Source organism: Podarcis liolepis (genome assembly GCF_965112155.1).
Source record: "Podarcis liolepis genome assembly, chromosome: 10".
Taxonomy (NCBI): domain Eukaryota; kingdom Metazoa; phylum Chordata; class Lepidosauria; order Squamata; family Lacertidae; genus Podarcis; species Podarcis liolepis.
Genome location: NC_139562.1, coordinates 10,150,585 through 10,165,610, shown reverse-complemented (window position 1 = coordinate 10,165,610; position 15,026 = coordinate 10,150,585). Strand labels below are relative to the sequence as shown.

The following is a 15,026-nucleotide window of genomic DNA, read 5'->3' as shown; positions in this document are numbered from 1 at the left end:
CCATGGTCCTGTTCACTGGGTTTTGCAAAGGCAACATGGAGACAAAGGAGGAGGAATCTGATGGTCAATGTCATCCTCCCCCAAACTGGCTGCAGCGATGGAGGCAAAAAAGTGAAAGCAGACCGAGAGCAGTGTCTGGTCTGCTCTAATAAAGCAGACTCCATTGTGCAAGCTGACACACAAACGTTTTAGCCCATGGAGCTTGCAATTTTCACCACCACTCGCCAGGCCAACAAACGCTTCATCTCCTTTGCACCTCTGTGCTTCAGACTGCTGTTAAACATGCAAGCAGGAAACTCAGGGCAGAGGGAAAAGCAGAAGTCTGAACCACAACTCATCACCTCTGGCAGATTCCACATCTCAATAAAATGCCAGAAGGTCGCCTAACCGCCAGCAGACGCCGCGTCCACACAGACTGCCATGAGGCTAAAATGCAAACATTCCAATCGCGATGGCTTCGCCGCCACCACACCCCTGGCTCCCTTGCTTGCTCTGCCTCAGTTCTTCCTCTGTAAAATGGAAATAATTTGGTAGAGTACAAGTAGGACGGGAATGGTGCCGTAGGGCTCCCCGTGTGCATTCTGGGAAACATTCCTGTCTCTTTCAAAAGGTCTGGATATAGGAAACCGCCGGATATGGGAAGCTCATCTCACACTTCCTCTGAGAGACAGTGTGGTGTAGTAGTTAGCGTGGGATGGGCAGTCTGTAGCCTGAGAAAACACGGCCTAGTTTTAAGTGGGAACGAATTAAGCAGAAAGGAGTGTGGCAGAAGGGGCGGGAGAGAAAGAGAAGGGGGTGGCAGGGGCGAAAGAGAAATAGAAGGTTCCCAGCCCACCACAGCCATGTAGCCCCTGACAGACCCTCAACAGAATTCCTGATTTATAGTGTGAGTCAGATTAGGACTGGAGGGGAGAAACCAGGTTTAAATCCTCATGAAGTTCTCTGGGTGACCTCAAAGCACTCCTTACCGCTCAGCCCAAACTACCTCACAGGGCAGCTGTGAGAATATAATTGGGGAGGTTTGAGAACTTGAGCTTCACAGAGAAAAGTAGGGTCCAAATGTAATTAATGAGAATCCCCTCCACTCCCCCCCTTATTGCAGCGGACTACCATGAAAAGCCTTAGCATTGATTTGGTGCTTAATGCTCATCCAAGCTGTCTCAGGTATATTATCTTAGGAACAGCCGCCCACCTGGGTCTGTGAGCAAGTCACCCGTTCAAATCTCGCCCTAATCCTGAACTTCCCTAAAGCAAGAGACAGGCAGTCATTCCTTTGAGGTTTTTTTCTGAATAAAAGTTAAAACTGTTGCCTAATGCCTACACCCATCCCATTTTTTTATTTTTATTTTAGCTTCTCTGGTGAACACAATTTGCAGGGTTTGCCTGTTTTTTATTTTTAACAGTGCTTTGTGTTTCGTGTTTCGTGAGACCGTGGCACAGACATGTTTTCCGTAAATCAATAAGCAATGGTCCCACCTTGCAAGGTTATTGTAAGCACTACTCAGACAAAGCACATGATAACTGAAGCACTCGAGAATGCAAAATGTGGTCAGCGTTTGTTCTCAGATTGCCCCAGAAGAGAAGCAGCCCAGGGCTCTTTGATGTCGGAGGATAGGGGGGATGGCGGTTAGAGAGACCCGGCAATGATAAGGCAGTCATTTGAAGCCAGCTGGCCTATCTGAGTCTGTCTGATCCGCAACCAGAAAGGTGTCTGTCACCTGCTTGCAGTTTCCTCTTTGGTTCCTTTTCCTGGTCCGTGTTAGACACAGCACCAGAAAGTCACAACAAAGCTAGAACAGCAGCAGAAACCAAAAAGGCAGGGCACCTCTCCTGATCCTCTCCATCACCATCTCGCCTGGGCCTCCTTCCTTTCCCATCTCTGGACCTTCACCTCCACTCAGCCAGAGATCCAAACTCAACCCAGCTCTCTGCAACACAACAATGTTATGTCTGGCTTTCGGGTTGTTTGGGAACTTTTGCAACGAAGGCGGAAAAGAGCTAAAAAATAAGAAGTATGATTCCATACTATAAGCTTTTTCCAAAGTCTTGCAGAAGGAGCAGTCCAGACTCTGCGTGCCTAGGGTTGCCACCTTCTTTTCTGACAGAGCTCCTGCGCTTTTAGCAATCGGGTGTCGTGGCAGATAATTTTTTGAACAGAAGATGCTTCTTCCCTAGCTCACTGCCCAGAAAAGTTTCAGCTGCTAAGTGCCTGCACGTTCAAAACACAGGAATCCCAACTAAGGAGAAAGTTGGCGACCTCAACAAGATTCAGCCCTGCCCTCTAAGGTGAAAATATCTCCAGGAGCAGGACTGGAGATTTTGAGAGTGGGAAGACCTGAGAGACCTACTTTGTGTCTTACGCTAGAGTGCCAAGGTCCATGAATCAGAGGCAGGTGCAAAGACACACACTTAAATTTAAGGAATTGGGTGCCCCAGAGCTCATTCTGAGCTTGGGAATCTGTTTGCACAGTCCTTTCATGCAGGTATCTGCCAAGGCCCTTTGCACAGATGGGGGAAGCTAATATTGACCTCCTCACCCTGCTTTTGTTCCTCCTTGCCATTTCTACCTGCTTTTTCAGACACAGAGGGAAAGAACATAGGGGCACAGGAAGGTGCCCTGCACAGAGTCAGAGCATTGGTTCATCTAGCTCAGTATTTGCCCTCCTCCTGGGATAGCTCAGTCGCTAGAGCATGAAATTTTTAATCTCAGGGTTGTGGGTTCGAGTCTCACATTGGGCAAAAAATTCCTGCATTGCAGGGGGTTGGACTAGATGACCCTCGTGGACCCTTCCAACTCTACAGTTCTATTATTCTATTTTCCGCACTGACTAGCACTGACTATCTCTCCAGGATTTCAGACAATTGTCCCTCCAAGCCCTACCTGGAGATGCCTAGGACTGAACCTCCTTTGTGCAAGGTAACCGGTCTGCTACTGAGCTAAGACCCTTTCCTAACATCATCAAAAAAGAAGAAGCTATTGCAACATCAGAGGCATTGTGGGAAACTTCAGCTGTGGCTCCCAGACAGAGCTGTTTGCTGCTGCCGCCACCACCAGACTGAAGCAAGCCCACCGATATAGGATGAGCCCCCACTCAAACTCGGAGCTGGTTCTGCAGATCTAAACCTACCTTCAGCCTGCTCAGTGGGCAGTTTGGTGGCTAGATGGACCAGTGATATAATACGGAATAATAAGGCAGCTCCATATATCTTAGCATCCTTCTGCACGGAAACAGAGGAAGTTGCCTTGAGTCCATCTAGCACAGTATGGTCCACACTGAGTGGCAGTGGCTTGGTGGGGTCTTGGATAGGGGACATTCCTAGCCCTACCTGGAGATGATGCTAAGAATTCGAACCTGGAACCCTTCACATGCAACCTGGATGCTCTACCATGGAGCTACAGGCCTCCCTAGGCAGAGAGAGGAAGAAGAAGAAGAAGGAGGAGGAGGAGGAGGAGGAGGAGGAGGAGGAGGAGGAGGAGGAGGAGAAGAAGAAGAAGAAGACCATCTTTCTTGTCCATCACCAAGGACCTAAGAAGACCCAGTGGAGCAAGCAAAAGACCTGGGTAGTCTACAACAATAGCCAATGGGAAGCCAACACACACACACACACACACACACTTCATTTGCAGCCTCCAAAGCACCCTGATCTTAAACCCTTCCACTTGGCAAAAAATCCCACTGGTTCCCATAGTACTGCTTCCCAAGTGCGTTCAGCTCTGGAGACTCACAGCCAAGGCCACTCCATGTCTGCATGGGTCCCTGGGCAAAAAAAATAAGATAAAAAAGGGAGCCACCTCAACCCATCACATGCAGTCTGCACCTTCCCTGCACACTCAGTACAACACAGCAGGGAGACCAGACTGTTCTAACTCCTGTGGTCCTTCACCCACCTTCTCACTGGTCTCCTAAGGACTAGAAGAGGGTGGGTTAGAAATTACACCCAGGATCTCAGCTCAGTAGGCCCTGGAAACATCATCCATGGGACACAGGAGCATAAAAAGCTGCCTCAGTATTATCTGCACTGAATGGCAGTGGCTCTCAAGCCTTATGTGGGACCTTCAGCATGCTCTACCCCTGAACTATGGCCCTTACCCATAATAACCCTAGAAAGGCAGCTGTCTTATACTGGATCAGACCATCAGCTCATCCAGCACAATGGCTTCTACACTGATCAGCTCTCCAGGGGGTTCAAGGAGGCAGGATGCTCCCAGCCCTACCTGCCAGGGATTGAACCTGGAGTCTTCTGCAAGCAAAGCAGGTGCTCTGTGGCCCTGCCCTGGACCATGATGACATGGATAGCTCAGTTGGTAGAGCATGCGACTCTTAATCTTGGCATCGTGGGTTCGAGCCCCACGTCGGGCAAAAGACTCCTGCGCTGCAGGGGGTTGGACTAGATGATCCTGAAGGTCCCTTCCAACTCTACAGTTTTGCGAGTCTAGCCATGATGGCCGTGATTGTAGTAGCAGTGGAGATAGCCCCTTCTCTCCCTTTTCTGCCTGACATGGCAGTTGTTAAAGGTGCAGAGGTCTGCTGCTAGAAGTCGGAAAGGTAGGAGATCTGAGTTTTCATTCTCTTCTGCTTTCTTTCTTTCTTTCTTTCTTTCTTTCTTTCTTTCTTTCTTTCTTTCTTTCTCTCATACAAACACACACACCCAGTCTGCTTGCATATACAGAAAGAGGCAGTTCTGCATTTACTTCTTTCTTTCTTTTTGTCACTGTTAACCGCATCCGGACTCTATTAAAGTTCCTGGCGCTGGATAAACAATGTAACTGTCGCGTGCAGCCGTCTGAAAATAATTGGATTAGCTAAAACATATCAGCTAAATAGAGACAGTCCCTGCTCAGACAGTCAGAGTAAATGTCACCCTGGAAAAACCCTGAAAACTGATCTGACTCACACTGGACAACATCTACTTGCAGGAGTCTCAATGAGGAAAGGAAGAACGTGGGGGGAGGAATAGGGGAAAGGTGAGGGAGCGACTTATTTTGATCTTTGTTTAATATGCAAACTGCCTGAAACCTAAAGGCATTCATTCCGAGACCAGCCCCACTGATTTCGGTGCATATTTCCAATATTTTAGTACAAAGATGGGGGGGGCAGGGGAAGAATCACAAAACAGAACTTAGGGTTGCCAAATGCCCTGCTCTTCTGCACTTAACAGCAGCTTGATCTACTGGTGTAGCTTTTCACAGCAGGGAGATAAACATGGTGATCAGCTAGCAGCTGCAGATCCAAGCTTCTTGTTGAAACCACAATGGCAGTGGGTGGTTAAAAGGTTGGCAGGCCTGGATTCTGAACACAGTGCAATGTAAGGATGTCCACACAAAAATCAACAGACTTGAAGCTGAGGTCCCACTCACACTTATTAAAGAGTAACTGACTCCTGAACAAGGATGCTCAGGACTGCACCAAAAAAAACTGCATATAATTCTGCTGTGGATCATGGCCATTTACTTGCAAGCAAGTCCCAAAGGCCTGCTAAAATACACTTTCTAGAAATTTTGCTGAGCACTACTGCCTCCCTGGGCGAATTTGCTTTCTTTCACTATATAGCCTATGGATTATGAAATATTTTGGAGACAGACCCAGATCAGGCAGTCTAAACAAAACTTCCCTCTTTTCTTAGGTAGTTCCCCTTCTCCCCCTCCCACCCCCAACAGAAAGAAAAAAAAGAAACCAACTTAAAATAAACTCGCTCCTGGGATCTGGGAAAAGAATTGGGGGAAGTGCAGAGAGAGACTTTTGAGTGGGGAAAGTGAACACAGTCCTATCCAGTTTTTTTCTCTGCATAAGGAAGTCACTGAACCAATAAATAACATTTCCGGAACACATTAGGTTTTTGTGGTCCCCCAACAACACCACACACACACACACACACACACACACACACACATTCTCTCTCTGTGCATGTAAAAACCAGCTTTCCAGAAATGTTCAGATTAGCAGCAGGTAGCTTCAAGTGAATTAAAATGAGTTTCTAGGTTTAGCAAGCAGGTTGGGAGTGAGGCTTACACAAGAGCAAGAGGAATGAATGAATCGTGCAGTCTGGTTTTGCGTTTCTGCTTACAAAGAAAAGAGACCTTGATCCAAGAAAAAAAAAACAGCAGAGGGAAAGCGAATCGCGTGGTTTACACATATGCTAAATGGGAGTTTGTTAATTTACGGTTTATTAAACCATGTCTTAGTGTTACACATGAACCCTGCTCAGCAGCGTAACCATGGTTTGTTTACTGGTAAGAAACCACAATCTGAGGCCATGGTTTGTTGTCGGCTTTTGAACCATGGTGGATTCTGTGTAAAACCACTACCCTTCCTTAACTTCGGTTTGTTTTAATCCCCCCCCCCCACTCTCACCACCCTGCAAAGGCAGCAGCAGCTGGAAAACAAAACAAACTTTGAAGAAGCAAGCCATGGTTTGTTTGTGGGGAGAACTCATGGTTTATTTGTGCTTTTATCTCATGTTTCTATCTTGTGAACCGCCCTGAGATCTTTTGGTGAAGGCTGGTATATAAATCTAATAAATAAATAAAATAAGTTAACCTATGGTTTGTTCATCCATGGCTTAAACCATGGCTTAGAATCATGTGTCAAAGTTCTACCTGGTGTGTCAATTTCAGCTAAAACACCCAAAGCAATTGTTGTTTTAATCCGTAAATGGATTAGGGCTGTTGGACAAATGCACAATCAGACTCTTACGGATTGCCAACTGACTGGAAAAATACACTGGCCTAGCCTGCTCTTGTGCCTTTGCCAACCAGTGAAACCATTCACAATAGTGGATAAACGTGAGCCCCTCCTAATGTCTGCTGCAGCTAAAAGGGGTCAGCTACCGAGCCAAGCTAAAAGGTTGGCAAGCATATTGAATGTAACAAGAATGAGGAACTTGTGGCTTGCCAGATGTTGCTGAACTCCAGCTCCCATCAGCCCCAGCCGCCATAGCCAATGGTCAGGGATAATGGGAGTTGTAGTGTAACAACATCTCAAAGTTCCCCATCCCCAGTATCTATTCCACATTCTCTCTCTCTCAAGTTTCACTGTCGTATCTGTTTCACTGAATGTTCACAGCGCAGGAACACCCAGCCAAAAAGTGTGTATATGTGGCTGAATAGCCATTTGTGGAGGTGTGCAAATGGAGTCCATTAGATAGGAGTGAAATCTCCGCATTAAGTGGGTGCATTGATCCTTCATCACCCATCAGAGTGGGGTGATGTCCTATGCCATGGGTAGGCAAACTAAGGCCCAGGGGCCAGATCCGGACCAATCGCCTTTTAAATCCGGCCCGAGGACGGTCCAGAAATCAGTGTGTTTTCACATGAGTAGAATGTGTCCTTTTATTTAAAATTCATCTCTGGGTTATTTATGGGGCATAGGAATTCGTTCATATTTTTCCCCAAAATATAGTCCGGCCCCCCACAAGGTCTGAGGGACAGTGGACTGGCCCCCTGATGAAAAAGTTTCCTGACCTCTGTCCTATGCTATATTTGGCTCTAGAGAATTTGGGATTAGCCCCCCTCCCACGGACATCAGGTCCCCCCCACTTGTTGAATGTGTGGGGCTGGAAGTGATGTTTCAGCTTAAATCTGATTCAACTCTCTCTCCCACGAGGCAAAAATCAAATAGGAAGGGAAAGGACTGACCTGTAGAGTATGGAAAACATTTTTAATCACTACCACCTTGTACAAATCTTTCTGAACCTAGCAGTGGGGTGTTGTGAGTGAGTGAGGTTTAGTACATGTGATAACAAGGAGAAAGCCGAATCACCTATCCAACATGTTTATTCAGACATAGATCCAATTAATTTCATGCAACTCCAAAGCAATGCAATTGTAAGAACTTTGTCTCAGACGAACATTTCGTCAAAATCAACAAAGTTTGCTTCACCAGCTCCCTAAAGAAACACGCTCAAAACAGGGTATATAAAATCTGGGGCAACTCATGTCAAACGAAGGAAACTGGCTTTTCAATCAATTTCAGCAAGGATTCCAAGTGCACTTACTCAGAAGTAAGTTCTATTGAAATCAATAGGACCTACATTTCAGTAAGCGTTAACGGCCCTTTGCTGTGGGGGGGGGGGAGAATCCAATCCACTTTATATTCAGAAAAAATAACAACTAGGGGAAGAAAATGGAGTCGAAATTGACATAATGTAGTTAAACCAGCATAGTTTGGTTTAACCATTTTGCAAACGGTGAAATTTGGATCCCGGGCCAAAGAGTCTCTAAATGCCAGAGGAACTAATATAAAATCAAGTATCTCTGTGTATAAAACGGAGAAAGTGCATAAACCCTGCAAATATCAAAAATTAGTAGGCCTACTGAGTTTTCTGGAAACATGTGCAAGATTCCCTCTTCTGGTAAATGATCCCCATTAAAAATCAATTGAGTTTCTCATGTGCAAATGGACAGAGTGAATAGTGAGTAGCCTGGGAGAACCTGGGGCTCTTGTCACATTGTTAAAGCTAACCCACCCCACCTTTGGTCAAGCCCTGACTGGAAGACCAGCAGGAAACCCACCTTAGCTTGTTCTGATCTTTCTAAAGGAAGAGCAAAATTATAGCAACTGTTATGGAATGCAACAGTGTTTTAGGAAGAAAGGTTCTGTGGTATCTGCTTGATCTCTTTGTTGACCTTTGCATTGCCAGAGTTTGCTTTCTGCTTGTAACGATCCTCGGCTTCTTTTTAAAAATAAAACAAGAGTTGGCTTCTAACTGGTCATCCATTTAGCACCTATCCTGCACCGGAAGCTCTTTGGTCTGAATTTGCAGCTGAAAACCCATACAACCCCCATTCGCCCCATATTATTACTCCTCCCAGCCCTTAACTTTTGCTCAATTTTTTTTTTAAAAAAAAGTCTTTCCTGAACCTGAAACAGAAGCATTTTAAGAATCCGTCAAGGACCCTACCTGTGCTGGAACGTGCTTTTGGTCTGGATTTGCACCCGAAACCGGTCGGCGATCCCCCCAGCAGGCTGCTGGGAGGGAAAAGTCCAGAGCCGTATTCAGGGACGTAGGAAGGGTAAGTGGAGATGGGGTGATGAGCTGAGGAAGAGGCCCCTCCTAATGAGGCCATGCTGCTTCGGGAATGAGAAGACTCCAGCTTCATGGTTTCAGCCAGAGACACCTGGTACTTAATGCACTCTTTTTCCTCTTGCCGGCTGGACCCAGTGGAGCCTGGGGTGGAGATGGAGGGGTCCGGGGAGACATCTTTGGGAGGGGTCGGCGGGAAGGTGAAGAGGTGTGGGCTGGAGTGACCCGCAGACAAAGTGGAGGAGGACGCTGGAGGGTAGACGGAGAGAGGTCCAGGCGAGCTGTGGTGGATGGGGGTCTTGGAGAAGGGGCTGAGGTTCCATGGGGCGGTGCTGTGGTGGCTTCCCAAAGCCTTGCTCCCATCCAGCCAAGGGAGAGAACCATGCAGCAATGGCGGGCGGCACACCTGACCACCTGCTAGGACAGAAAGACAAAAGCAGTTCCTCATTAGCCAACGTCTCCCCCAAAGGAAGTAGGGTAGTGGGACAGCTTAGGGACCTGTAAGTCAGATGAGCTCAGTCACAACAGAGTCGGGCCAATGGTCCATCTAGCTGGGAGTCATTTTGGACTCACAGCTGTCCATGGAGATGCAGGTCAATTCTGTATCCAGGGCAGCTGTCTACCAGCTCCATCTGGTACGCAGGCTGAGACCCTGCCTGCCCGCAGATTGTCTCGCCAGAGTGGTGCATGCTCTAGTTATCTCCCGCTTGGACTACTGCAATGCACTCTACGTGGGGCTCCCTTTGAAGGTGACCCGGAAACTACAACTAATCCAGAATGCGGCAGCTAGACTGGTGACTAGGGGTGGCTGCCGAGACCACCTAACACCAGTCTTGAAAGGCCTACATTGGCTCCCAGTACGTTTCCAAACACAATTCAAAGTGTTGGTGCTGACCTTGAAAGCCCCAAACGGCCTCGGCCCAGTATACCTGAAGGAGCGTCTCCACCCCCATCGTTCTGCCCGGACGCTGAGGTCCAGCGCCGAGGGCCTTCTGGTGGTTCCCTCATTGCGAGAAGCAAAGTTACAGGGAACCAGGCAGAGGGCCTTCTTGGTAGTGGCGCCCGCCCTGTGGAACGCCCTCCCACCAGATGTCAAAGAGAAGAACAACTACCAAACTTTTAGAAGACATCTGAAGGCAGCCCTGTTCAGGGAAGCTTTTAATGTGTTACATTTTAGTGTATTTTTGGTCTTTGTTGGAAGCCGCCCAGAGTGGCTGGGGAAATCCAGCCAGATGAGTGGGGTACAAAGAATAAATAATAATTATTACTATTGTTATTGTTATTATTAGCTCAGTATTTTCCATAGGCAGCGGCTCTCCAGGGTTTCAGACCAGGGATATTCCCAGGACTGGCTGCCAATGCTAGGAACTGAACCTCGGATCTTCTGCATGCGAAAGGGGTGCTCTCCCAGGGCTCCAGTCGAGGAATGCCTTGAGTACAGATCTGCTGGCAACCCAAAACGGAAATCCCTCGATCGATTCGAGATTCGAGGTTCACAGGAAGGAAGCGTTGGCTACCATGTGCAAAACAGAAGCGTTGCCACCCACCTTCTCAAACCCAAATGCCAACGCTTTGAGCGCAAGTCTAATCACACCCAAGCGCTTGAAAGCCTCTGCGTCCTGCCAAATCAGAGGAGGTGGCATTTACTTAGCAGGAGCCGTGGATATTCTGGTGTCCTACCTTAGGCAAATGTCTCTTTTGCCTCTATAGCTGGGCTAGCCCTGCTCAGGATAAAAGTCTGAGATCAGAAATGGAGAGGAATGGCGATGGTACCGACCCAACTGACAGTGCAATTCAGTACAGGGCTACTCAGAAGTAAGTTCCAACAAGTTTAACAAATTAAGTGTGCATCAAATTGCTGCCTCTCTCCAGGGCGGTCTCCGATAGACTACTTTGGAGCAAATGTGATGGGGGATTGTGCCTTGTCTCCAACATGACTCATGCTCAGAATAGGCCCGTCAACATCAATGAACGTGACTTACTTAAGTCTATTAATCTGAGTGGGTCTTCTCTGAGTAGAACCCATTTGGGTCCTGTGCTGTGTTCGCACTCAACCCCTTCGGCTGTTATTTTTAGAAGGCTATAATGTTGCTAAAATTAGCCGGTGGGACTAGTGGATTTCCATAGACGCTCCTCTACCTTTCCCCACATCACTGTGGGGAACGCTAAATAATCTCTCTCAGTGTTTAGTGGTTGAGGGGAACATTTTTTCACTGAAGGGCCACATTCCCTCATAATACAAACTTCTGAGGGCCACATGACACTGGTGGACGAGGCTACAGAGGATAGAGCCTTTGTCCAATAGGCCATGCAAAAGCCAGAGGTTTGGAGACACAGACACAGCTCTCCATCCAGGCTCAAAAGGGCATTATCACGAGTTCAAAGCCACATTCCATGCAGTCAAAAGCATTCATGGAGAGTCAGAAGTGGTGCTGGTAAGGACCAGTGAGGGATATGGGCTGGGGAGAGCTCAACAGAGGTTTAGAGAGATCTAGAGAGCTGCGTTTGCCCTCCCTCCCCAGGCCTGAACTTCCTTAGTTCTCATAAATAGGTTCACACACGACATAATCCCAGAGGGAGTGTTACCCCAGTACTGAAGCGAAAGACAGCAGCAGAGAAGGGAGAAAACAAGAGGCAAAAGTTTGAATTGATGCATTCAAGTTGCAAAGCATATTCCAACATACCAGATCTTTTACCTTAAGAATATTTTGTTGGTATTATTGAAAATACAGTGGGAAATTTACATAAACCTAATACTTGATTTTATTTTATTTTTTTAAAAAGCAGTCTGAGGTTTTCCTCCCCCTCTCCATGTTTTAAAAATTAATCTACTTACTTGGAAGCGAATTCTCAGTTGTAGTCAACAAACAGAACAGAGGCAGGTGTGTTAGAGTCAATATGTTTCAAGATGAGGTTGTTATTTGGAAAGGAAACAGACATCTACGTAGAAGACAGTTTCATTTCAAACTGGTGGATTTATCATCCATTCCTGATTTTATGATGGCGTGTAAATTGAAATCAAATTCAACAAAGTGGTAATGGTTTTTCACGGAAATGTGTGTTGGATTAGGTCAGGCCCAAAGACAAAACTCTCCGACACTCAGATCTCAAATTCAAGAGTTGGAAGTACAACTTTTTGGAATAAATGGGACTAACAGAGTGGCTGGGGAGGCCCAGCCAGATGGGCGGGGTATAAATAATAAATTATTATTATTATTATTATTATTATTATTATTATTATTATTACTAACATCTAAATCTTCAGGCTTGGGGGGGGTGTCGGTTTCTGACCCTAAGCCCCACTTAAATCCTAAGGCTAAACATCGACAGGAAAGTACATTACACTGATTACTGTGGAGCTTAAAATACTTCCAAGTAAAAATGCTTAGGCTAGGCATGAACACACAAAACATTCACCTCTGTATCTTAAATACAAGTTGATAATAGAATTGTAAAATTGTAGAGTTGGAAGAGACCCTCGGGTCATCTCGTCCAACCCCTTAAAATTATGGGGTTTAGTTCAGTGGAAGTTTCAATGGTGTTTTATGATTTCTTCACACCTGACATTTTTTTAAGTGTATGCCTAAAATGTAGCAGTGTAAGGAAAGGACCTTAAAGATGCCTTGCTCAGTAATGCGGCCAACTTTTCGACTGGACACTGTAGCTGTGCCTTTAACAGCAGGCTTTTGTTCCACAGGCATTGACAGGTGAGAATGCTGCCGTATCTCCCTACTGTGTCAGGCTGCCTTCTGCTCGAGGCAGAAGAGGAAGCCAGCTCACTTCCTTTCTGATCAGTTTGCAACCCTGCTGGGTCAGAAAGCCCAGGACCACAGGAGTAGGTAAGATAGCAGAGTTTGTGCCATGTGAAAGGGCCCTTCCTTCCATCATTTACCTGTGTGTTTGTGTGCTTCTTAAGAAGGTGAGAAGACAACGGTCTTACGCACGCTTCTCTAGAAGAATGTTGCGAACGTGGATAAAATGTACCAGGAGCTAAGTTGCCTGTGAACACGCGCACAGGCTCCAGTTCGGTGTTTACACTCTCACACGGACTCTAAGGTAAAGTGTAACTGAGAACAATCGTTCCTTGTTGGTGAATGATCCCATTCAGATTTCCTTCTCTCTCTTCGCAATGTTCCCCACTCACCCCCCCCCCCTTGGACAAATCAATCCCTGCTAATGGGCCTTCCCCAATCAATCCTGCACGGCTTCTTGAACCAGGAGGCCACGTGAAATTGACAAAAACCCGTAACAAGGACTCCCCACCTTTTGCAAGATAGCAGGGGGAACTGTGCAACAGCATCGGGCAGGAGGAATAATCACCCAGTTAGGCCAGAAGGATAGATTTAAGCCAGACTTCTTTCAGCTCCCTACCTCTTGAAGCGCTGATTTTGCCTGCCCATACCTTTGTAATACATATTATTATAATCATTAAATTTATATCCTGCACTTCTCCCCCAAAAGGAGCCCAGGGCACTTAAATCATGTTTGCTAGAAAAATCAGCCCAACGCACTGGAGTTGGGACTTCAACAACCTGGTCCTAAGCAGATCTACTCGGATGTAAGACACCCCCGCTCAATCAGTCTTAGTTCCTGCTAAGTAAATGCTGGATAAGGCAGCCGTCCTATCACACTTTACTTGGGACCAAGCCCCATGGACTTCAGGGGGGTTTACATTTGAGGAAATGTGTTTAGGATCATGCCTGCACCTCACAGAAATCAAGTTTCAAGCCTGTGCCATACTTGGGAGTAAAAGTGGAATAATCTTCAGAGAGCAAACGCTGCACATCTTTTTAAATGGGCTTTTAAAATTCCTGGTTATTATTAAAATATCCTGTTTCGGACCTTGCAGCCTCCTTTCGAAGAAAGCCCTATGCAGTCCAAAATGCTGCATATTTACTCAGAAGTAAGTCCCACCAAATTACATAGACCGGCTCCCAGATAAACATGCATGGGTACCAGCAAACCTGGCCTGGTGTACGATTGCAAATACAAAATACCTGTGTTTCCACAGTCGCCTCCTTGTGCTCAAAGGGGATTACTCCCAAGTAGACACATATGACGTTACAGCTTTCAGATTGCAACTAGCATCTTGTTGAAACCAATGAGAAACATTTTAAGTCAACCTGTGGCTGACTGGGTGGCAGTCCCCCTCCCACACACAAATTACCATGCTAAATCCAAGTACTTGGAAGTATTAATTCCAATTTAATAGGTTTACGATCGAAGCAAGAAAGACAGTTTTCCAGTATGTCGTTCAGCGACACATGCCAAAAATTGACTGAAAATATCTTTTTTAAAAAATTATATTATTATTTTGCAGAATTATTTGAGCAAGTTTTTCCTTTTCCTTTCTTCTTCACCCCCCACCCCCCCCCCGGCCAAAAAAAGAAACCTCTGTCAGTCAGACAGCTCCAAATTTTACTTTTTCCACAAGAATTTCTCATGGTAGTGGTTAAAAGTTTCCTGAGTCTGCCTGTGTTGGTTTTTGAACCAGAAAACTATCCAATGATCCAAATTGAGGCGGTTCTCCCCTTTTTACACTTCCTTTGAAAGGAGCCCTGTTCAACTCAAGGGGACTTACATCTGAGTAAAGATGTACATGCTCAGGCTTAAAGCATTCACACAGAGAGAAAAAGGACATCCTTATTATATGTATTCCGAAGCAAGAAGGTCCCATTCAAATCAATGACTTCTACAGTTTCCCAAGTTAGGATTTTAACAGGGTCTCTCCCCAATCCTAACCACATGTTAAGGTGCCTCTTAAATCCATGGGACTTCCTTGCAAGTAAATGTAACCAGGACATTTTCCACAGAGAGGAAAAATCAGAAAGGCATTCATTCCTTCTTTTAAAAAATGAGTTCAGGTTGAGGATCTAAAAACATCTTGCCTTTCATTTTAATTGACCAAGTTGCAACTGACTGGGGGGTTGAGCAGTCTACTCTAATGGTTAAACGGAGGGGGGATCTGCAACTTTTCAAGCCAGCTTTCTCCTGTTGCTGTT

At 46.2% G+C, this 15,026-nt stretch overlaps 1 protein-coding gene across 15 annotated transcripts in view; it reads right to left on the bottom strand.

Moving 5' to 3' along the window:
- GATA3 (GATA binding protein 3) overlaps positions 1 to 15,026 on the bottom strand; it is a 76,327-nt gene that overhangs the window by 38,181 nt on the left and 23,120 nt on the right. For 12 of the 15 annotated variants that reach the window (XM_083461424.1, XM_083461431.1, XM_083461426.1 and 9 more), the window contains exon 3: positions 8,902 to 9,441. In XM_083461424.1, the coding sequence (XP_083317550.1) occupies positions 8,902 to 9,441 (540 nt within the window). The remainder of the gene's footprint in view (positions 1 to 8,901; positions 9,442 to 15,026) is intronic. The other 3 variants (XM_083461428.1, XM_083461420.1, XM_083461418.1) reach the window with 1 other exon arrangement.